The 24989-nt window shown below is 43.5% G+C and overlaps 1 protein-coding gene across 1 annotated transcript in view; it reads left to right on the top strand.

Annotated features, from left to right (window-relative positions):
- Nucleotides 1–24989, top strand: part of LOC147120255 (uncharacterized) — a 345184-nt gene that overhangs the window by 65374 nt on the left and 254821 nt on the right. Inside the window, exons 2-6 of the mRNA XM_085985900.1 lie at nt 7007–7206; nt 11900–11935; nt 13358–13438; nt 22835–22933; nt 23057–23101. Of these exons, the coding sequence (XP_085842026.1) occupies nt 7007–7206; nt 11900–11935; nt 13358–13438; nt 22835–22933; nt 23057–23101 (461 nt within the window). The remainder of the gene's footprint in view (nt 1–7006; nt 7207–11899; nt 11936–13357; nt 13439–22834; nt 22934–23056; nt 23102–24989) is intronic.

Raw genomic sequence — 24989 nt, 5'->3', positions numbered from 1 at the left:
ATTTATTTCTAGAGGTATAGAATTCAAAAGTAGTGAAGTTATGTTAAACTTGTATAGGACCCTGGTCAGGCCGTACTTAGAGTATTATGCACAGTTCTGGTTTCCATACTATAAAAAGCACATAGAAGCACTGGAGAAAGTGCAAAAAAGATTTACAAGGATGGTACCAGAACTGAGAGATTACAGCTATTGGAAAATATTGAACTCCTTTAGAAAATAGAAGACTTAGAGGAGACCTGATAGAGGTCTTTAAAATAATGAATGAGTTGGACAGGGTGGATGTGGAGAGAATGTTTCCACTTGTGGGAGAATCCAAAACTAGGGACCATAAATACAAGATAGTTACTAATAAATGCAATAGGGAAATAAGGAGCAATTTTTTTACTCAGAGGGTGGTTAGAATGTGGAATTTGCGATCACAGGAAGTGGTTGAGGCAAATAGCTTAGATGCTTTCAAAGGGAAACTAGACGAGTACATGAGAGAAAATGGAATAGAAAGATATGCTGAAAGGCTGAGATGAGGTAGATGGAATGGGAGGAGACTCATGTGTAGTATAAACATCAGCACAGACTAGTTGGGCCAAATGACCTGTTTCTGTGCTGTATATTCTATGTAAAAACTGCAGCTCAAAATGTTATCAAACATCAGTGTGGACCCCAGGAGGTCCTCTGATCTGGTAATCATCACATTGGGTAACTGAAAGTATACAGTTGATGTGATAAACCAAGGAGCAATAGATGGCTCCTATTTTAGCTGGGCTTGTAGGATTGTGGAGTTGGACATGGCACGACCCCACTATTATAGATGGATCAAATGTTTGGAAGCCAGTGGAAATTGTGGAGTCAGGCAAGCCTAGCTGCATAAGAACACAATCAAGTGCCTCCCCTTAAAAGAGCAAAGCCATTCACATTCCAGGAGGGCTGGGCCACCTAAACCATATTTTTAAACTAACTAAACTAGCAAATTAAATCAGAAGGGTAAGTTGGGGGACATCAGAACAAAAAGTCCATGTGGTGCCTATTGGTCATGGTGGGCATCTAGTGAGTCATTATACACCCTATGTTGGAATTCAAGGGTTAACCGGGCTTGAACTATAGCTTGCAACATGGGCAAGTTATTGGATGAAGTATACCTGGCAATATTATACATTCTGGACCTGTGACCTGCTAGATGGTTCTCCACTGGAAAAGTAAATTGATTTTGGTGCTATTATTGACCATTCACTGAAAGAATCTTGAAATTATGGACTGCTATGAATAAAGGTAAACTATGTGACAAAAATGAAGCAAATTGTCCAAGTTTTAGCATGGGATTGGCTCTTTTAATTCAGATATGATACATAAGGAGTTAAATAAAATAACTTGCATTTATAAAGCGGGGGAGAAATTCATTATCACCCCGTTTGGGGGTGGTAAGTTTTGAAAGCTGGGAAACTTAGCGCCAGGCGCTAATGATCCCCAGCTTTCACGAAATTGAGTTTAGCTCTCCAGTAGCGCTCCACTTCCTTCCTGGAGCGCTAAAGGACGCAGGCGGGGTGTTGGTTGTGTAGCACACTGGGCCGTGCAGCACTGACACATTCTGAGGCTCCATCCCTCCCTTAAAGGGAAGGGCCATCGCTTCAGGCTCTGCACTGGGACCAGTTAGCTGGCCCCCGACGGCAGCCGTGATCTGGCTCAGTCAGCGCCATGCACTCCAGCAGATTGCTGGGCTGATCGATCATGGCCAAGGAGAAGTAAAAGAAATTGAACAAAAACATTTCAGAAATTTGGGTACTTACCTGGGCAATCTCCCTTTTAACTTTCGCCCTCGAAGCGCCCGGCCTCCCAATCAACGCCTCCTGCAGCTGTCGGTGTCATCGACCAGTGATGCTGCAGGGGAGGGAACTGATGTTCGGGTCCGGGGCGCTACCGGGGCAATGCGCATGGCAATGATGCCACTATCTCGGGCAAAGGAGATTGTGGTGCGAAGTCTTACTGCAGCCGCAAACCTCTCACCAAAGTTCAAGGGAGTCGTTCAGCTCGCCGCGCCCAGGCGGTAAGTTGTTAGCGCCCTGTTATCGCCCCCCCAGAGGCAATAATGGAAAGCGCTAAGGAGGCCAATTTCTAGCCCAGCATCCTTTATGTTGTCAGGATGTCCCAAAGCACTTCATATTTTGAACAATTAATCACTTTTGAAGTGCAGTAACTGTTTTTATTTTGTCAAATGCAGCAGCCAATTTGTGTACAGCAAGGTCACACAAACAGCAAACGAATACAGGACCAGATAATTTTGATGTTGTTGGTGGATGGAAGAATGTTGGTCAGGACACTGGGAAAACCTCCTGCTGTCCTTCATATAGTGTCACAGGATCTTTTAAATCCACCTGAGCAAGCAGACAGAGCATTCGTTCAATATCTCATTTGAAAATGCAACATGCCCCTAGTACTGCTCTGCAGTATTATCATGTGCTCAGATCCTGGAGTGGAGCGTGAATGCAGGTCCTGACTCAGAGGCAAGAGTGCTATCCAGTAAGCCAAGTTGGCGCTTAAAAACAGCTTCATTCACAGACTACGTCCTTGTTTTATTTGATACAATGGAGGTGAAATTTAACTTCAGTGGGGTTGCAAGATGAGAGTGGATCGGTTGCTCATTATACATCTGCCCGATATTCCTATTCATTGAAGTTGATGCTTTCCCTCCGGTCAGGAGTGGGGATGTTCATTGATTCCACAGTGATTAACTCTATTCACAACTCATCTGTGAATGAAGTAGCTCATGCAGCTTTAAGGAGGATCTGGATAACATCCAGGCTTGGGCTGAGAAGTGGCAGATATCATTTGTACCACCTAAGTGCCAGATAATGACGATTTTGAGCAAAAAAAAAGCCCAGCCGTCTCCCCATGACCTTCAATGGTACCACAATCTCTGAGTTTCCCCACCTATAACATCTTGGGGAGTCACCATTGATCTGAAGCTTAACTGGACCAGCCATGTCAGGAATGTGGCTTTAATATCAAGGCTGAGCCGGTGTACTCTGTAACATAGACATAGAAACATAGAAGATAGGAGCAGGAGTAGGCCATTCGGCCCCTCGGGCCTGTTCCGCCATTCAATGAGATCATGGCTGGTCATCCAAATTCAGTACCCTGTCCCTGCTTTCTCCCCATATCCCTTGATCCCTTTAGCCGTAAAAAATATATCTAACTCCCTCTTGAATATATTTAATGAATTGGCCTCAACTGCCTTCTGTGGTAGAGAATTCCACAGGTTCACCACTCTCTGGGTGAAGAAATTCCTCCTCATCTCAGTCCTAAATGGCTTACCCCTTATCCTTAGACTATGACCCCTGGTTCTGGACACCCCGGCCATCGGGAACATCCTTCCTGCATCTAGTCTGTCTAGTCCTGTTAGAATTTTATAAGTTTCAATGAGATCCCCTCTCATTCTTCTAAACTCTAGTGAATACAAGCCCAATTGACCCAATCTCTCTTCATACGTCATTCCTGCCATCCCAGGTATCAGCCTGGTGAATCTTCGCTTCACTCCCTCCATGGCAAGAACATCCTTCCTCAGATAAGGTGACCAAAACTGCACACATTACTCAAGGTGTGGTCTCACCAAGGCCCTGTACAACTGCAGCAAGACATCCTTGCTCCTGTACTCGAATCCTCTCGCTACGAAGGCCAACATACCATTTGCCTTCTTAACCGCCTGCTGCACCTGCATGCTTACCTTCGGCGACTGGTGCACAAGGACACCCAGGTCTTGTTGCACTTCCCCTTCTCCCAATCTATTGCCATTCAGATAATAATCTGCCTTCCTGTTTTTGCCCCAAACTGGATAACCTCGTATTTATCCACATTATACTGCATCTGCCATGCATCCGCCCAATCACCTAACCTGTCCAAATCATACTGGAGTTTCTCTGCACCCTCCTCACAGCACACATGCCCACCCAGCTTTGTGCCGTCTGCAAACCTGGAGATATTACATCTAGTTCCCTTGTCTAGATCATTAATATATATATTGTGAATAGCTGGGGTCCTAGCACCGATCCCTGCGGTACCCCACTAATCACTGCCTGCCACTTGGAAAAAGACCCATTTATTTCAACTCTTTGCTTCCTGTCTGCCAACCAGTTCTCTATCCAGGTCAGTACCTTACGCCCAATCCCATGTGCTTTAACTTTGCACGCTAATCTTATCGAAAGCCTTCTGAAAGTCCAAATACACCACATCCACTGGTTCTCCCTTATCTATTCTACCAGTAACATCCTCAAATAATTCCAGTAGATTAGTCAAGCATGATTTACCTTTTGTAAATCCATGTTGACTTTGTCTGATCCTGTTACTGTTTTCCAAGTGCTCTGCTATTACATCTGTTATAATGGACTCTAGCATTTTCCCCACTACCGATGTCAGGCTTACCGGTCTATAATTCCCCATTTTCTCTCTACCACCTTTTTTGAATAGTGGGGTTACATTAGCTACCTTCCAATCCATAGGAACTTTTCCAGAGTCTATAGAATTTTGGAAGATGACCAGCATTGCATCTACTATTTCTAGGGACACTTCCTTAAGTACCCTAGGATGTAGATTATCAGGCCCTGGGGATTTATTGGCCCTCAATCCTGTCAGTTTCCCTAAGGCCATTTCCCTACAAATACTGATTTCATTCAATTCCTCCCTCTCATTAGACCCTATGTTCCCCAACATCTCTGGGAGGTCATTTGTGTCCTCCTTTGTGAAGACAGAACCAAAGTATGTATTAATCGGTCTGCCATTTCTTTGTTCCCCATTATAAATTCCCCTGATTCTGCCTGCAAGGGACCTACACTTGACTTCACCAATCTTTTTATCTTCACATATCTATAAAAGCTTTTACAGTCAGCTTTTATGTTCCCTGCAAGCTTACTCTCATACCCTATTTCCCCCTCTTAATTAATCCCTTTGTCCTCCTTTGCTGAATCCTAAACAGCTCCCAATCCTCAGGTTTGCTGCTTTTTCTGGCCAATTTATATGTCCTCTCCTTGGATCTTATGCTATCCCTAATTTCCCTTGTTAGCCACGGTTGAGTCACCTTTTTTGTTTTATTTTTATGCCAAACTGGGATGAACAAATTCTGTAGTTCATCCATGCGATCTTTAAATGTTTGCCATTGCTTATTCACTGTCAACCCTTTAAGTAACGTTCCCCTGTAGTTTGCCTGTTGATCCCTCAAATCCTCTCCACCATTTACAAAACTGAAACAAGGAGTGCTATGAAATATTAACCACTCGTGTGGATGGTTGTAGCCACAACAGTTCCTAAGAAGCTTGACACCATCCAGGAAAGAGCAGTTCACTTGATGGGTGCCCCTGCCACTGGACTCGGCATCCATCCCCTCCATCACTGCCATACTGTGGCTATAGTACTTTCGATCTACAGGTTGCACTGCACCAATTCACCAAGGTTACTTCAACAGCAGCTCCCTCCCCTGTGACCTCTACCACCAAGAACAACAAAAGCAGCAATGTTGTGGGACCACCATCACTTCCAAGATTTCCCCCATGCCTCACACCATCCTAACTTGGATATATATTGCTGCTCCTTCATTGTTGCTGGGTCAATATTCTGAAATTCCCTAATACCATTGTGGTAACACTACCGCCACAGGGACTGCTGCGGTTCAATGAGAAGTCACTACCATCATCTTCTCAGGGCATTTATGGATGGACCATAAATGTGACCTTGCCAGCATCACTAACATCCCCAGAACAAACATTACCAGAAATTCCTGTCCTGCTAGGTTGTGAAAATGTAACCTGTGGAAAAAAATTCATCGGGATTAATTAACGTGGTTTTTAAAGTTAGATGGATATTGTGGTGCTTTTCACAAAGCTCTAGCTACTTGTCAGTTCAACCTGTGTTTGGTCACTTTCTCTGTGGAAATTGGGCTTCCATGCCATTATTTTTTGCCCATCCCTAGTTACCCCGGAGAAGGTGTTGGTGGGCCTTCTTCTTGAACTAATGCAGTCTCGTGTGGTGTAGGTACTCCCACAGTGCTGTTAAGGATAGTGAGTTCTAGGATTTTGACCAAACCTCCACAGACCCTCCACAATTGCAAGTCCCAGTGCCAGGTTTCTTTGGGTGTCCCTTCGTTTAGACACCCCTCATGCAAAGCCAAAAGAAAATGTGGCATGAGTCCAGGAATGCCCCTTCCTGCCTCATTACAGTGCTATTGTTGGGTCTGTGCCTGCTTTGGGCATAGGCCCAGTTCCGTTGACTTGTGGTAGCCCTGGAAATCCTGGGGCAGCAGATTGGGAACAGAGACCTGTTGCAATGGGCCTCCGCTCCATATCCTTGATGTCTCTGGAAACTGAATATAAACATCAAATTTTGATACTATAATTAAATGTGTCTATTATATCAAAAGTTGATAAGTCTCTATAATTCTGCAGTTTAGCAGATTACTTATATTTAATCCTGCCTGCACAGAGAAATAAACTATTCTTTTATAGTTCACCTTTCTGTACCAACAGAGTTAAATATAAATAATCTACTTCTTATCTATATATATATAAAATAAATATAATCTGTATATATATACCATACATAATGATATCCTTTCTCAGATGTTACTTTACCCACCTGGACTATATCAATTACATTAACCCAATTTTGAATTTATACATATTTAGAATCATCTGTAATCAAACAAACTGTTAATGTAATTCATAATTATTGATAAATACACATACAGTATGTATACAGTATGTACCTGGGCTGCTTTCATATAGATATTTAATCAACTTGGCAGCAGCTATCATAAATTATGTAATTATAAGAGATTGATTAAATAATAGTCTTGGATATTTTCACACCCACACAGATTTATCTGTACAACAATTGCAAATGCCCAGACTTTCCACTTCTTCATGCAATAATTTTAGATCTACATCCACTAATTCTGAAAGTTATATGTTTACCTCAGTCTCATCTTCCTGTAGTGTTCTGAGTTTAATGTGTGTGTATGTTTCTTTTGTAGGTAGCTTATGCATTCAGGATGGGTTGGAACATAATGACAAAGATGTTTGGAAACCAGAGCCCTGCAGAATCTGTGTTTGTGATAGTGGCAGCATCCTGTGTGATGAGATATTCTGTGAAAAAGTAGACTGCTTTGATGCTGAGATTCCCTTTGACGAATGCTGTCCTATATGTCCAATTGTTTCTCCAACGAGCCCCCCTGTAAGAATCTTTTCATTCTTACTGTATTTCATTTTTTATTAAAATGCTGATGTTTTAGTTGCCAGTTGATTTTGACTCCAGGGATAGGACATTAATGTAATTCACTATGTGTTATGATAAGTAAATACTGTTTCATATTAATATATTCAGTAATGTGGGTCCAGGAATTCGGCCGTGCAGCACACGTTCTTTGGGCACCAACGACTTCCTAAACTTCCAATACGGAGGGCAGGAAGCGCATGCTTATAAAGAGCTGGAAATGGCAAAAGATTGCATGCAGTGCCCAGGCCTGAAACAGGCGTTAGACGCTTTGCATATGCAAATGAAGGGACTAGCGCCTGTTTGAAGCCCCCACTGCAATATTAGATTGCCCTGAGGCAGCCGGTGCCAGGCCGGCTGCACTCAGAAAAGCCAGGCCTACATCCTTAAAGGGACCGTCTGTTAGGCCACAACCAACGAGGTAATTTAAAAAAAAATTACTTACCTGAATGTGGAGCCGGGAGGGCCGACTGGCCCACATTGAAAGAACAGGGGTCGCTGATACCTCTCCTCGCCACCCCCCCCCCCCCGATTGCCATCTCTACCTTCCTCCCTGGCCACACCTACCTCCTGACCTGGTCGTCCCCATTCCTCACTTACCTGAGGGCCGCTGCAATTCCAGCAGCAGTCCAATCTTCACTCGTGCTTTGACAGGAAGCTACCTGTTGCTCTCGGCAGCTCACTGGCTATATGTAAATAAGGTCCAAGGCCCAATATCGGAGGGACCTTGGTCCGCACAGTTCAGGTGCAGAGATCGATCCTTGCACCTCCACCTCACCCACCCCATCTCCTCCACCCACACACACAAATTTGGCTGTGATCTTTTAGCTACACACATTGACCAAAGAATTAAATATTTGATTGAAATAGTGCTGGCTAAGTTTAACTTTACTTTTTAATTTGTACACCTCAAAAAGCCCTATTAGGAAATGTTAGGTCATCAACAATAAAGCTTTACTATCAATTTCAATATTTTAATAGTTCAGGAAAGAACATTATTGTTTGAGGCAGCAGAGATTTTGGAGGATGACTTTCCATGGAGGTTTTCTCGCTTGTCCACCATAACCAAGAGCTTTAGGAACGCCGTAAAAACAGCATAACATGGCTTTGTGAGGCTTATGCCATTTTTCTGGGCTTTCTGTGACTCTTCTTCCAAAGTTACGCTGGATAAGCGGGAGAATCCCCATAGCAATTCCCCCCCCCCCCCGCCCCTTTGCTGTCTTATTGTATTGTCAGGTATTTTAATTATTTTTCCTCAACGCGTTTTTTTTGCAGTTTCATCATTTTAAAGCTGTTCCTTGAAATGAACAACCAGCTTAGTTTAAGTGGTTTGCTTGAACCACACCAAACGAGTTCAATTCTTACTTTCGAATACCAAGGCAGCCTTTAGCAGCTCTCCCTTTAGGGTTGAGCACTGAATCAACTGACCAAAGTCAAGCAAATTTGACCTTTTCAGTTTTATTTGGACAAATAATCGACAAGGTGCCATATTTGGCCAAATAAAACTAATGCAAATGTGGCTTTTCAATACAAATAGTAGTGCACATGCAGAGAGGAATAAATGATACTCGTTACATGCATATCACCATTAGTTGTATCTCACCTTAAATGCTTAGGGTAAGATATTTATCTTTGGTAATATATCGACCCAATACTCTGGTCATCTCTGCCTTTTATTCCCCAAATTATTAATGGAAATGTTTAACTTTTAATTTCTGTAATTTTAACCCTAAAAAGACATACCTTGGAATATAGCATAAACTATGTCACAGGCAATACAACTCACCCTCTACCTAAATATGTCCCATTACATAAGAACACAAGAAATCAGAGCAGGAGTAGGCCATTCGGCCCTTCGAGCCTGCTCCACCATTCAATAAGATCTTCTACCTCAACTCCACCTTCCCACACTATCCCCATATCTCTTGATTCCCTGATGCTCTAGACCCCAACTCATTTGATTCCCTTTGTGAGCTGTGTCAGATGTTTGGGCTCAGTCCAGAATCCAGGATAATTTGTAATCAAAGTATACTTTGTATTTTATGGGTACCTTTCTAACACACATACACAGCTCAATACGGCAGTTAAGGTGTCCAGACATTTGAGCAAAATTGTGTCCTGTAACCTTGACTAACAATCTAATATTTTGCTAGACTCATTTTCCTGATTGCAACAATTTATTTGCATTTTTATATTTCTGTAAATTTCTAGTATGCAGAGCACTCTGCTATAATTTATGAAAATCCATCATAAAGTTAAAAACACCTTCCAGAAATTGTCTTTTGCCCCATTAAATATTCCGTTTATATTGGCCCAGATGTTGCGGTGGTAATGATATTGAAACTGTCAGCGTTCGCCATTATTGCCCCTCTGAAACTGACAGCAACTTCAGGATTTAGCGCATGTGCAGATAAACGTGGGAATCCTGAAGTTGAGGTCAGTCATTCCCTGCTCCACCACAGGTTGCGTTGTGGAACTCCCCCGAGCCGGCAATCAATTTAAATCACTTGAACCGATGAAAACTTGCCCTTTTACAATGGAATATCACTGTTAAAAACCACCTAAAATGTTAAGCCTTGTTGAAAGAGGTGTAACTGGGCATACTGACTGCTGGACAACCGTTCTGGCCCTGAGAAATCAATTTTGTATTTGTGGAATGTCAAATGTTTCCATTAACATGATTAAGAATTTTAAGATTTTAATATAATAACTTTTTTAAAGTTTGTTTATGATATTTCAGCTTCTATCTTAATCATATATGTATGTCCCAATCTTTATTTCACCTCTGTAAACTTTATTAAAAGTAAATTAGAATCTGTGCATTTTACTTCCTGGTTTACTGTCTATGAGAATCCTTCAATGTGCTTGGCTGCTTAGCCAGTTTGATTACATTACTGTTGCTGGATGCTGTTGATTCACTTGATTTGGCCCCAGATTCAAACTAAGGTCGGAAGAGCTGACATTGACACCACAGAGATTGCTAGCTCTATGTGGGCAGCTTTTTTCAAGGTCAGCGGCAAGCATCATTGCTTTGCCGCTGAGCGCAAATCCTGGGCCATATTTTTTAATCAGGTATCTATCTATCTATCTATCTTAGGTTGCAGAGGCATATAAAAAAATTGCAGCAAAATATTAAATTATAATATAATGGCCTAGAAATTCAGTTGTTAGTGCCAGCCGCTAGCGCCTTAGGAGGAGGAGAAGTGGGGCGCTAAGCGGCTAGCGCCCGGGCGCGGCGCAATCTGCGCCTCTCGCGAACTACACTCAAGATTTAGCGGCGGCGCAAAACCGCAGCGCCTGCTCAGCTGCGCGCGCAGATCCTGACGTAATTTCATGGTGCAACGCCCTTGGTGCGCCCCGAACCGGAACTTCAGTGGCGCCGCCCTTCTGTGCGCCTGGCGCCCCCAGCGACTGGTAGAGGGGAACGGTTCCCAGTCATTGCGGGGTGCGGGGGGCTCTATTTAAAGGGGACTCCTCCTGCATTATAAGTGGCAGCCATTTTGTGCCAATCCTTCTGTGTGAGAGACGGATATTTGGAGAGAGACAAAGGGAGAGAGCTTTCTGCTTTGACTCAGCGCTCGCACAGGTACTTCTGGCTTCAGGCCAGAGCTTTGCACTTGGATTTAACTTTCAGTGCCATAGCCTTGAGTCGCCACATATAATGGGGGCTGCAATGGGTGGAAACGTTGGGCTTCTCCATTGCATTCAAAGGGCTCAGAGATGCCGTGAGAGAGTGCCAGTCATGGCCAGACGGAGAAGGACCAACAGGCGTCGGCACAGGAGGCCTTACCCACCCAGCGTATACCGCCAGCAGTTCTCATATCTGAACATGTCTGAGGAGCAGTGTGTTTGGAGGCTGCGATTCAGAAGGGAGGTGGTCACTGAGATCTGCCACCTGCTTCGCAGAGATCTGCAGCCACAGCTGAGGAGCAGGACGTCTCTGTTGGTGGCAGTGAAGGTGACGGTGGCTCTCAACTTCTATGCCACTGGCTCCTTCCAATCCGCTACTGGGGACATTGCCAACATCTCCCAGTTTGCGGTACATTGCTGCATCCGCCAGGTGACCAATGCCCTTTTCAGAAGGAGACGTCAGTACATCTCCTTCCCCATGACCCTGGACAAGCAGCAAGAGCGTGCAATGGGATTTGGAAGAATAGCGGCCTTCTCCATGGTCCTGGGCGTAGAACTGATGAACCAGCAATGGTCAGGCCTTGCTTCAGGGCTGCAGTGTGCAAGGCATGCCAGCCAAACAAATCGACCCTCCCCCTTTAAGAGCTGACCGGCGCCAGCGTGTCTGCCTTCAATCAGCAGCTCGCCGCACCTGCGCTGCACCCGCCCTCGGTGTTAGTGCCTCGGCTCGCCGGCTTAGCGCCTTATGATAGTCGTGCATCGCCTGCTTTAGCGCAGCAGCAACCTCTTGGGGCGATGCAACTCAATTTCGGCAAAGGTGGCACTAAGTTGCGCCGGGCGCTAAATTTAGCGAACGCCCAGCTGTAGTGCCCCAAACATGGCGATACTGAATTTCTAGGCCAATATAGTTTAAAATATATTTAGTAATAGGACTCGAGTTTTTTCACGCAATATCCTGAACTATTTTGTAATTATTTGTGCACTATATTGGTTGTTAGTAAAATTTATATTTATTTCATTACAGAATGGTGATGTTGCCCGAGGACCTAAGGGGGATCCAGTAAGTGTAAACCTTTTGATACGAAATAACTGAACAGCTTTTGATTTTCTTCACGTCTTAATTTGTTATAGTTTACACTGATAAAAGTGAAAAGAGCCATACATTGCCACCCCCAATTCATTTCTTATTGTGTAAGGATCTAAGGAAGGATATACTTGCCTTGGAGTCAGTGCAACGAAGGTTCACTAGATTGATTCCTGGGATGAGAGGGCTGTCTTATGATGAGAGGTTGTGTCGAATGGGTCTATACTCTCTGGAGTTTAGAAGAATGAGAGGTGATCTCATTGAAACATACAAGATTCTGAGGGGTATTGACAGGTTAGATGCTGAGAGGTTGTTTCCCCTGGCTGGAGTGTCTAGAACTAGGGGGCATAGTCTCAGGATAAGGGGTAGGCCATTTAAGACTGAGATGAGGTAGAATTTCTTCAATCAGAGGGTTGTGAATCTTTGGAATTCTCTGCCCCAGAGCTGTGAATGCTGAGTCCTTGAGTATATTCAAGGCTGAGATAGATAGATTTTTGGACTCTAGGGGAATCGAGGGATATGGAAATCGGGCGGGAAAGTGGAGTTGAGGTCGATGATCAGCCCTGATCTTGTTGAATGGTTGAATGGCAGGCTCGAGGGGCCATATGGCCTACTCCTGCTCTTACTTCTTATGTTCTTATGTTCTAAAAGCAAGTTTAAAAGTATATTTTCATGCATATAGCTGTATCCTAATACAGTGCCTAAATAAATTCTATTCATTGTTATTAATGCCATCCCTGTAGCTTTGAACTTTCAAACTATATTATCACTGTGGCAAGTTAACAAACTAATGTTTGCATACATCAATGTCTTTATAAGAATAAAATTCATTCCAAAATATCTGGAAACCTCTTCAAGAGCTAAATTGGCTATTATTGTATTTTTTCTTACAGATATTTTAAATACATCAAACATATTTTTATAACAAAATGTACCCTGTAAAACTAACCAATTTCCACACACGAGGCTTAGTAGAGGAGCCAGTGCAAATCTTTTCAAACCCATCCCCTCGCTATATAATTGCAGATTCTAACTATGCACGAGTAAAGTTTCCACATTTTCAACAACAATAATAACTTATATTTATATAGCGCCTTTAGGGTAATAAAACATCCCAAGACACTTCACAGGAGTGTTATCAAAAAAAAAACATTTTCTTAAGGAATTCACTTGCTATAGTGGTTAAAAAAATGAATTGTTTCAAAAGAAAACACTTGCATTAAACCAATACTATAAACCCAACCCACTAGGAATTGAGTCGAGACTGTTCAAATCATTTTATGTGGTACTCTTGCAATCTCAGCAATCTGCAAAGAGGAAATTTGCAACTGAACATTATGGGCTGAATTTCAGTTTTTAATCTTTGATGGTGAATGTTCAAGTATTGTTTCTCCTTAGGGTCCACCTGGTTCTCCTGGAAGCAATGGCTGGCCTGGCCCTCCTGGTCCCCCAGGACCACCTGGACAACCTGGTTTTGGGGTAAGTTGACCAACCCTTGGCATACAGTTCGAGTTTTGGTTTATGCTACTTAAAATATAACTTATTAATTATATGATCAAAGATATTCACTATAAAGTTCATCTTCTATTTAGGTACTGACCAATTACTGCTGTGGACATGTTGAAGTACCAATCCATTAAAAGCAATGCCGTTTTGTGCAGTCACCTGTGCAAAACTCTTTAAAAAAGGAAGAAAATTATTATATTATGCATGGCATGCATGGGAATGAGCTGCACATGGTTCTTTAATTCACTGAAACTATTGTAATGTTATGGTCTACAAATTTGATCGCGCATGGAAATGGACTCACAGTGGGTGGGGCTTCCAATGTATATGCCTGTTTACACGATGCCAGGGAACACGTGAAATTGGTAGTGGGGCCTAATTATCATGTCAGCATTCTTCATTGACTGGACGCCTGCTTGGGGTGTGGGGGGGAGGTGGTGGGGGATGACAACAGGAAATTGGGCTTCATGGATGCTGCCTAAAGGCAGTCAGCACCTCCTAAAGGGGAGGTGCACTCTGGCTGCAAACATCAGGGAATCTGCCTTAATTGTATGAAATGACTGAAAGATATAGGGAGAGTGCACCCAGGTTCTGTGGTGCTTCCTTGGAGGTCCTGGTCCAGGTAGTGGACAGGAGTAGTTAGATTCTGTTTCCCCAGAAACCCCTCCAGGCATCAGCTCCACCAGTGAGAAGAAGTTACAGATAAAGTTAATACCAGGAGCTTAGCTCCAAGGACTTGGCTACAATGCCAAAAGAAATTCAATGACCTCACCAGAGTTGAAAAGGTAAGAATACTGCTGTCTTACTCTCTGCTCACACCTACACCACCTCCAGTCTGACTACTCACAATACTCCCCTCCCGGCTTCCCTTCACACACCTACAATCAATGCACCACACTACTATACTTCCTTCTCCTCATATTCACACATTCTGCATCTCTTACTCTCACCACTATTGCAACCCTAACTTTCCCAAACCTCAAATCTGATACACTGCATGTGAACTATTCAAACATGACAGGCACATTCTCGAAACACCTTACAAGGATGTCAGTAGCACACGCACTTCCTTCTTGTTGGAGAAGGTCATGCAAAACTTGCAACAGTAGGCCATGACTAGAGGAGGCCAAACCCGCCTGCACATCCTCTCCCATGGAAGAAAATGTGCTGGCTATCATGGCTAAGGGCACAATCATCGCCGTGGCGACTGGCAATGCTTGAGGAGATGTCGTGCAGGCTTCCGTCACACCTGATCCTCTTTTTCCTTCTTACTTCTATCTCATACTACACACTCTGCATGACAAACTGTAGCTGCTTTCAGCAGCCCCTTCTTTCTCTGCTCTCCCTTCACACTTAAAGCTAACCCTTGTCTCTCTATTTCATTTCAGGTGCTGAATATGTGGCACCCCTCTGCCAGCCTTCCTGAACATGCACCGTCTCTTGATCTGACCCTAGCAAACACCAGTTCAAAGACTGCCACCACACGTACTTTAGAGGCTAGGCTAGAGGAGGGATCTTCACATGGTGAATCACTGGGCATAATTGTGCAGAAGCTAGGGCAGGGGGACTGGATGCCACAGGTGCCAATTCCCTGGAGGGCAAGATCACATACTAAATCTGCTGCAGAGGACTCAGATGCTGACTGTGAAGACCCAGGCTACTGAAGAAGGCTTTCAAGCAATTTCAGTGGGTTGAGAACAGATCTGGCCTGGGTAAAGGAGGGGTCCCCGATTAGGGACCAAAAATGAGACCTACGCATGGTGGCAGAGGGCATGGTTGAGGTACTAAATGAGTACTTTGCATCTGTCTTTACCAAGGAAGAAAATGCTGCCAAAGCCATAGTGAAAGAAGAGATAGTTGAGATACTGGATGGGCTAAAAATTGATAAAGTGGAGGTACTAGAAAGGCTTGCTGTACTTAAAGTAAATAAGTCACCAGGACTGGATGGGATGCATCCTAAGATGCTGTGGGAAGTAAAGATTTGAAATTGCAGAGGTACTGGCCATAATCTTTCAATCCTTCTTAGATATGGGGGTGGTGCCAGAGGACTGGAGAATTGCAAATGTTACACCCTTGTTCAAAAAAGGGTGTAAGGATAAACCCAGCAACTACATAACCTCGGTGGTGGGGAAGTTTTTAGAAACGATAATCCAGAACAAAATTAACAGTCACTTGGACAAGTGTGCATTAATTAAGGAAAACCAGCACTGATTTGTTAAAGGGGAATCCTGTTTAACTAACTTGATTGGGTTTTTTGATGAGGTAACAGAGGGGGTTGATGAGGGCAATGCGGTTGATGTGGTGTACATGGACTTCCAAAAGCCGTTTGATAAAGTGCCACATAATAGGCTTGCCAGCAAAGTTGAAGCCCATGGAATAAAAGGGACAGTGGAAGCATGGATACAAAATTGGCTCAGTGACAGGAAACAGAGAGTAGTGGTGAATGGTTGTTTTTCGGACTGGAGGAAGGTATACAGTGGTGTTCCTCAGGGGTCGGTACTAGGACCACTGCTTTTCTTGATATATATCAATGACTTGGACTTGGGTATACAGAGCACAATTTCAAAATTTACAGATGACACAAAAGTATAGTAAACAATGAGGAGGATAGTGAAAAACTTCAAGAGGACATAGACAGGCTGGTGGAATGGACGGACACATGGCAGATGAAGTTTAATGCAGAAAAGTACGAAGTGATAAATTTTGGTAGGAAGAATGCGGAGAGGCAATATAAGCTAAAGGATACAATTCTAAAGAGGGTGCATGAACAGAGAGACCTGGGGGTATATGTGCGCAAATCGTTGAAGGTGGCGGGTCAGGTTGAGCGGTTAAAAAAGCATACAGGATCCTGGGCTTTATCAATAGAGGCATAGAATATAAAAGCAAGGAAATTATGATGAAACTTTATAAAACACTGGTTCGGCCTCAACTGGAGTATTGTGTCCAATTCTGGACACCGCACTGTAGGAAGGATGTGAGGACCTTAGAGAGGGTGCAGAAAAAACGTACAAGAATGTTTCTAGGGATGACGGACTTCAGTTATGTGGATAGAATGGAGAAGCTGAGGTAGTTCTCCTTAGAGCAGAGAAGTTTGAGAGGAGATTTGATAGAGGTGTTCAAAATCATGAGGGATCTAGACAGAGTAGATAGAGAGAAACTGTTCCCATTGGCAGAAGGGTTGAAAACCAGAGGACACAGATTTAAGGTGATTGGCAGAAGAACCAAAGGCGACATGAGGAAAAGCTTTTTTTTACACAGTGCGTGGTTAGGATCTGGAATGCACTGCCTGAAAGGGTGATGGAGGCAGATTCAGTTATGGCTTTCAAAAGGGAATTTGATAAGTACCTGAAGGAAATTAATTTCCAGGACTACGGGGAAAGGGCAGGGGAGTGGGACTAGCTGAAGTGCTATTGCAGAGAGCTGGCACGGGCTCGATGGGCTGAATGGCCTCATTCTGTGCTGTAACCATGCTATGATGCTATAGACCAGAAAGTGCTAGTTGCACCAGGCTGCCTGTCAGTGAGCCTGAGTGCAGTGGCTCAGAGCTTGGAGGCATCCAACTCCAACTGCGTCAGGACTTTGTGCAGAGCATGGAGACCATCTGTCCAACATGGAGTGAGTGGTCAGCTCTATCAACACGACAATGGTGTCCACTGTCATGGAGCCTCTGCTGACAGCTATGCCAGCTTCCATGGCAGCTCACACTGCTGCCATGGAAGTTCAGATGAATGCCATCTTGTTTCTTAGGGCTAGTGTTGACAGGGGTTTCCAGAGCGTCACAGCAGTTCGGCCCTCTGTTCTCATGCGGAGATGGAAGAGTGATGAAGTGCAATCCCAGGAGAGTGACTTTGGCTCCATGGGAGAGGCACCTGCTGTCCCCTCTTAGGAGGCCAACATGCCAGCTCCCCCCATCACCCACTCCACCAGTGCTCTTGTTAGTGCCACATAGACAGCTGGGCAGACTGCCCCAGCCCACAACAAGATGCTGCAATCTGCAGCCGAGCCTTTAAAGTCCACAGCTGCTCGACTTTGCCCACCTTGGCTATCTGAAGTGTCCTCAATGGAAGCTCAGCAGCCTTCAACCTCCCTAGCTGTATTCACTGGGGCAACACTTTGTAGGGGCACTAGGATAGATAAACGATCACACAAGTCAAGCACTAAGCGGTTGCACAAAGGTGATTCTTAATTATTGCTGTTAAATATTAGACACAGCTGGATGGTAGTAAGGACAGTGCTGATAAGCATTGCTGGACTGTTGGTATATTGGAGGTGGGAGAGATGGTTCACTTGATGTGCTCTTGGATGAGCTGCTCTCTGAAAGCTCTGACAGCTGGAGCACTGGTGGTCGCTGTTGTTCATGTTCTTTCTCCTCTTTATGCTGCTCTTTACCTTTCTCCTGCTGCACCTGTTGCTGCCCAGGTGGTGGTAATGGCTGGTCCTTCAAAATGGCAACGTTTCGCAACATGGAGCAGACAATCACAAATCAGGATACACGGTACTGAAAAGCTCCCCCCGAGTGGTCCAGGCAGCGGAAGTGTAGTTTGAGGATGTGGACTGTCTGTTCGATGACGTTTCTGGTGGCAGCATGGCTCTTGTTGTAGGCAGCCTCTGCAACTGCACTGGGTTCCTGACAGGGGTCAGAAGGTATATCTGAAGAGGATCGTCCTTGTCGCCCAATAGCCAATCTGTGACCTGCTAGCCTGGTTGGAACAAAGGCAGCATAGAGGACTGACACATGATGAAGGAATCACGACTGCTGCCAAGAAACATGGCACAGACCTGCATGGTGTGCTGCTTGTGATCAAAGACCAGCTGGACGTTGAGGAGTGGAATCCCTTTCTATTCAGGCTGGTGATGGGAGGCACACAAGGCAATGTGTGCAGTCTATGGAATTTGCACCTTGCCTACAATATGGGTGAAGCCATGTGCTTGCATGTCCTGCTTTGCTCTGTCCATTGGGAAAAGATTTAGCTGTTCCTTCTGGCATAGAGAGTCTCAGTCACCCCCCTGATACAATGATGAACTGCAAACTGAGAGATGTCACTAATGTCACCAGCTGCAGTCTGTTGCATAAAAGTTAAGGGTCACTGTGACCTTGACAGCCACAGGCATTGCTGTCCGTGCCCTGCTCGCTGAAGACCCACTGTGGGTATGGCCCTCTGTGCAGTGCCCTCCTCTTCCCTCTTCTCCCAACTGCTCCTGCTCTCTCCTGTCTTCTCCTCCCCTCCCCCTCCTCCTCCAGCCCCAAAGGCAGCACTGCCAGACCATCCATGCCTGCAGTAAAACTGTTTTAAACACAGCCAAAAACATTACGGCACCAACAAAAATTTCTTATCAGAAGATAGAATTAATTTTATAAATCAGAAAACAGGCCAAAAAACACCCAAAGGTTAACCAGCAGCCTAAAATGACAAACGAGTAACTAACTTGTGTGTAGTGGATGAGCCCTTTAAATAGGTCCTTGTGCCTGTTAGTGCCACAAGTTACAAAGCGAGTTTATCACGTAACAAGTCAGGCGCTGGGGCAGACCAATATCACAAAAAGGTCCTACAATAACTGTAGGACCCTAATTTAAATGTTTATTTATCGTTTTGCATTCTTCCAGTAAGCATCCTGGACACCTACATGGCAGCCCGATCTAATATGGCGAGTGGTGCACTACCAATGCGATTGAGCGTGCGTGCCACCTGCCATGTTGGACACTTAGGCACCCGTGTTGTGCCTGAAAAACAGGTGCGGCGCTAACAGAATTGTTTTTAATATCGGATGAAATGCTATCAATATTAAAAGAATAAACGGAACAGTTTGCTTCTATGAAAGGCTAAAAGCTTCAGTTTTATAACTCGAATCAATCTACCTTGAGTGACTTTACTCTTCAGTCACCTGTGCAGTCACAATAATAACACGCCATAATCCCCAAAATGTTGAATTTTCTTAAACCATGACTAAAATAGATCAATAGGAGATTCTGGGGGAGAAATTCCCCTCTTTTGCGCCTCCCATGACGGGTGCTAGCAGGGCGCAAAGGCCTTTTTGCCCAGCCACGGCACTGACTGCGCCTCCTGCCAAATTCCATGAGAGTTTAGCGGCGGTGCTGCCAGGTTGCGCCCCGATCTCATGCGCCCGGAGATCATGACGTCATCTCCTGGCGCATCGCCCTGGCAGAAAAATTCCCCTTCGCCCCCTGCAGCAGCGTCGGGCGATGGCAGTGACTGCTGCAAGGGACGTAAGCAGGGCAACCAGCTGCTAGCGGGGTGGAAGTTAATGGTAAGGTGGCCAGCCGCCCTGAAAAAAATGTCGGCTTTTTGGAAAAAAAAATTTTTTTGCTCCGGACGTGGGATCTGTGCCGTGATCGCTCAGGTAAGTTAACAAAAAACTGCAGAGTTTGCAGCGTGGGGCCCTTCCCTTTAATTCAGGAAAGAGCCCCTGCAACGTGTCAGCCATGCACCCCGGGTCGCAAATGTCCCCCCCCTTGCGCTCCAAGAAGGAAGTGGAGCAATTGATTTTGCGCTCCACTTCCCTCTTGGAGCAAAAAGTGGGAATTTTAGAAAGGCTGGAATAGGTTAGTGCCTGGCACTGACTTTTCCAGCTTTTCTGATTTAGCGCCCCAAACAGGGCTCGAGGGTAATTTGTAGCCCTCTGAACCTTAGAATTCATTCAGTAAAATCAAGCAGAATCAGCACAGTAAACTGACAACTAAAATACAAATTGGTCCGGATTATACGGTAAGGATAATGGACTTCCGGATTTCCTGACCAAAACTTCTATCTTCCTCCACGCAACCCGCACCAGTAAATATCAGGGCCTGCGTGTCTAAGTGAGGATTCTGCAATCTGATTGTTTGAAGAGCCTCGCTGTTGCTTTCCCTGCTCACACACATCACAGATCCCCTGTAGAGGGTGCCGAGCTGGCTCAGACACCCAATGACAGCAAGTTGCTGCTCAAAAACCCGCTAAAAGTCTTTAGGCAGCTGTCAGCATAGTGAATGGAGAGCACCGTTCCTTCGCCGCTGACCACAAAATCCAGTCGTTATATTACCACTGGTGAATCGTAAAGCCATTCAGTCTGTTCATTTCACAAACCTTGTTTAATCTGCTCTATCATGGACTCGGCCCAACTTATCTCCTGAAGAAACTTACCGGGAGGTTTCTCCCAGTATTTTGATGGTAAACTGAGCAAAACTCCAGAATATCTGTCTTGCCTGACATTTTACATTTTAGACTGGTTACCTTCCTTGGTATTACATATCCACTGTGGCTTAGGAACCATCCGACTCCACAGACCATAAATCACCTTTATCTGTACTTGCCCTTCTAACATTAACTCATTTTTAACCAGCTAGGTATCCAGATCTCTGATTTCTTTCAAACGTGGTAATCAACACAACATTAACTGCTTTTGCTGGAAGCCTATATCATATGCCTACTGCCCTGTAGAAAAAAAAATCCTTCTAGGTCTAATTTAAAATATTGGCCCAGAATTTGCGACCCTGATGACGGCAAACTGTCAAGAAATCCTGAAGTTGCGATCTGTCATTCACTGCTTCTCCGCAGGCTGCGCTGTGCCACCCCCACCCCCACCCCCACCCCCAGAGCAGGCAATAAGTGTAATCTTTCAAATCATGGAAACTGACAAAAACTTTGGCTCTTCCGCAGTAATACCGCTGTTCAATACCCCATTAAAGGTTAGACCCTTTTGGATTAGGTGTAAATGAGGTTCTAACAGGGTATTGACTGCTAAACAAAGGTTATGGCCCTGAAAAACGAATTTTAATTTTGTGAAGTGTCAAATTTGTCCATTTTAATAAAAATTATTTTTTTAAGAAACTTTAAAACAAGTTTTAATTTTTTTTTACATTTTGTTCAGCTCTATATCAGGTTTGCCTTTTCCCCATGTGCGAGTCTCAGTCTTTGTTTTGCTCTCTGTAATATTTTTTAAAAGTTAGAATCAAAGGAGCTTATTCACTTTCTGGTTCGCTGTCTGTGAGAATTCTGCGTTTTGATTGGCTGCTTAGACAGCTTGTTGACGTCACAGCAGCTCTTCGCTGGGAATCCCCATTAACTTGTGTTGATTTCAATTACGCGTCAGAAAAGCCGAGCTTCTCGCCACAGAGATCATGAGAACTTTACACGAAGCATACTTCGTGGCCAGTGGCGAAAGCCGTTGCTTCGCCGCTGACCGCAAATTATGTGCCAATGTAAATTTATACTTGAGTCCACTAGATTTGTGTAATTATATTTTATACATTCACAAATACAAAAGTTTTTAAAAGAATGAAGGTTACTATGGAATCTTGTCAAATTATGTCAATATATATCCAGGTGTAATTTGCATGCTATATCCTGATTATAATGAAAAGCTCATCTGATTCGCCCCCATTTTACTAAGCAAAAAAAGTTTGCCAAACACCTTGTTGTGAAAATAGTAAACACAAAAGAATGAAATGAGCCAAAAGATTTGATTAACTAAATGTTTAGTATCTGGCACTGAGCTGGTATAGCAATTCATTTGTCTTTCAAGAATACTGATGTTAAGTAAACTGCTTGCATCAACACTATCCATTTCTCTCAAACTTTAAGAACTAGGGAGTATTGGTGATTCTTGTCTGAAGCTTTTCCAATGAAACTATCTGGTTTTGAAATCACAATGTTCAACCTGCTTATAATTTTCTAAATATGGTATCATCAATGAGCTCTGTAAAACTGGAATCACTTGTTTTAATTTTACCTTTGAGATATACCTCTTATTTTATTTCTACCTGCCGGATTCCTCTCATCTTCTAATATTAATTACCTCAAAAAATTACAGTGGATAATGCTTCTAGGTTTGCTTTATTTCTTATGGCCTCTGCATTTTTCAGATGTGTGTTAATAACTTTGAGCTTTTTTCAAACTATATACAGATTAGAGATTTGTGTTGATGGTATAATACCTAAATCATTTAGTAATGTTTTGTAATATGTATGGCTGCAATGAGGTCAGAGCTGGTTTATCCATTATGTTGCTTTCAATTGTATGAGTACTTTTCTACTTAATTGAGGTTTCATTATAAGTGGAAAAAATCAGCGAGCTCTGCTTCAGGAGAACATTTATTTTCACCAAACAATGATGTAAATAATGCCAAAATACACCATGCAGTGTCATCATGATGAAAATGATAGCGAGCTCTTGTCATTCTTCTCTCTTGCCAAGCAAAAAAAGTTTGCGAATGATGCCATTCTCCCAGTAACTAAAACAAATGTGCTTAGACAAAACTTTTCTGTTAATTAATTACAGCAAATCTTGTTTTATTAATTTTTGTTTTGTGAATGCTTAAATAAGGTTCTGAGTTTGTAAAACAAAAAACATTTAATTTTCTTTTTCTTTGTAGAACAATAATCCTCAGATAACTGGTGGTTATGATACTAAAGTAGGATGGAGTGGCAAGTACGGTGGTTATGGTCCTGGTCCAGTCATGCCTAGTATTCCAGTAAGATGATTCTCTTTTGGTGTTTACATTATATAAATAGATGATACATGCATAAAAACAAACTACAGAAACTATTTAGCTTTACTTTCAAAATAACTGATTTATAATTCTGTAATATTTCAGGGCCCTCAGGGACATCGAGGTCCACCTGGCCCAGTTGGGCAATCTGTAAGTATCTGCTTCTATTTACTATTTGTTTTTCCTATTCATGTTTGCGTGTCTTCTCGTTGAGGTAGGGGACCACAATAATTTAAAACAAATGTCTTAGTGGATAAAGTGGATAGTTTGAAAACAAACAAAAACCATTAATAAGCCATTTTCCAAATATTTCCACAACTGTCATTTTTCCACATGTAACAATCAGGCATGCTATGTCAATGGAATTAAAGTGATGAACCGTGCAACATTGGAGGCCAAATGGAATTTCACTTTATTTAAAAATGCGTATTTACTGTGTCTCAGTAAACATTGTGGTAGTGAAAACACAGACCAATGCTTAATTTTCTCAACCTCCTGCAGTGCAGTACACTGAAGGCCTTATGTGTTGGACATTAAACTTTAAAATCCAGTGAGGTAAATATAATTTTTCAGGATACAGATTTTTGTTTCCCCTTCTAAGAGTTGCAGTGACAAGTGCTTGCCACTATTATAAAAAATAATTTATAAATCAAAGCTGTGTGCATGACTTCATACCCAGTGTATGTAGGGGATTAACTATTGACATAAACACCAAATTAGGGATGTACAGAGTTGTGGTTTACAAGCCAGATTTTGGCAGTAATGTCACTGTTCAGAACTGAGCTAGCAGTGTCTCTGTTCACAGTATTAATATGTACCTCAAGTTGCTGCTCATCATAGAATCATTGAATCATAGAAAGTTACAGCACGGAAGGAGGCCATTTTGGCCCATCGTGTCCGCGCCGGCCAACAAAGAGCTATCCAGCCTAATCCCACTTCCCAGCTCTTGGTCCGTAGCCCTGCAGGTTACAGCATCCCAAGTGCACATCCAAGTACTTTTTAAATGTGGTTAGGGTTTCTGCTTCTACCACCCTTTCAGACAGTGAGTTCCAGACCCCCACAACCCTCTGGGTGAAGAAATTTCCTCTCAAATCCCCTCTAAACCTTCCACCAATTACTTTAAATCTGTGCCCCCTGATTTTTGACCCCTCTGCTAAGGGAAATAGGTCCTTTCTATCCACTCATAATTTTATACACCTCAATAAGGTCTCCCCTCAGTCTTCTCTGTTCCAAGGAAAACAAGGAAAACAAACCCAGCCTATCCAGCCTTTCCTCATAGCTAAGATTCTCTACTCCTGGCAACATCCTTGCAAATCTCCTCTGTACCCTCTCTAGTGCAATCACATCTTTCCTGCAATGTGGTGACCAGAACTGCACGCAGTACTCTAGCTGAGGCCTAACTAGTGTTTTTTACAGTTGAAGCATAACCCCTCTGCTCTTGTATTCTATGCCATGGCTAATAAAGGCAAGCATTCCATATGCCTTCTTAACCACCTTATCTACCTGGCCTGCTACCTTCAGGGATCTGTGGACATGCACTCCAAGGTCCCTTTGTTCCTCTACACTACTCAGTGTCCTACCATTTAATGTGTATTCCCTTTCCTTGTTAGCCCTCCCCAAATGCATTACCTCACACTTCTCCGGATTGAATTCCGTTTGCCACTGTTCTGCCCACCTGACCAATTTATTGATATCTTCCTGCAGTCTACAGTTTCCTTCTTCAGTATCAACCACACGGCCGATTTTAGTATCATCTGCAAACTTCTTAATCATACCCCCTATATTCAAGTCTGGATCATTGATATATACCACAAAAAGCAAGGGACCTAGTACTGAGCCCTGCGGAACCCCACTGGAAACAATCTTCCAGTCACAAAAACACCCATCAACCATTACCCTCTGCTTCCTGCCTCCGAGCCAGTTTTGAATCTAACTTGACACATTGTCCTGGATCCCATGGGCTTTTCGTGACCAGTCTGCCATGTGGAACCTTATCAAAAGCCTTGCTAAAGTCCATATAAACTATATCAAACGCACT

Source organism: Somniosus microcephalus, chromosome 4, assembly GCF_052327205.1.
Source record: "Somniosus microcephalus isolate GS21.2 chromosome 4, FLI_Smic_1.0, whole genome shotgun sequence".
Taxonomy (NCBI): domain Eukaryota; kingdom Metazoa; phylum Chordata; class Chondrichthyes; order Squaliformes; family Somniosidae; genus Somniosus; species Somniosus microcephalus.
The sequence above is the reverse complement of the archived record's forward strand: the minus strand, read 5'-3'. Positions and strand labels throughout refer to the sequence as shown.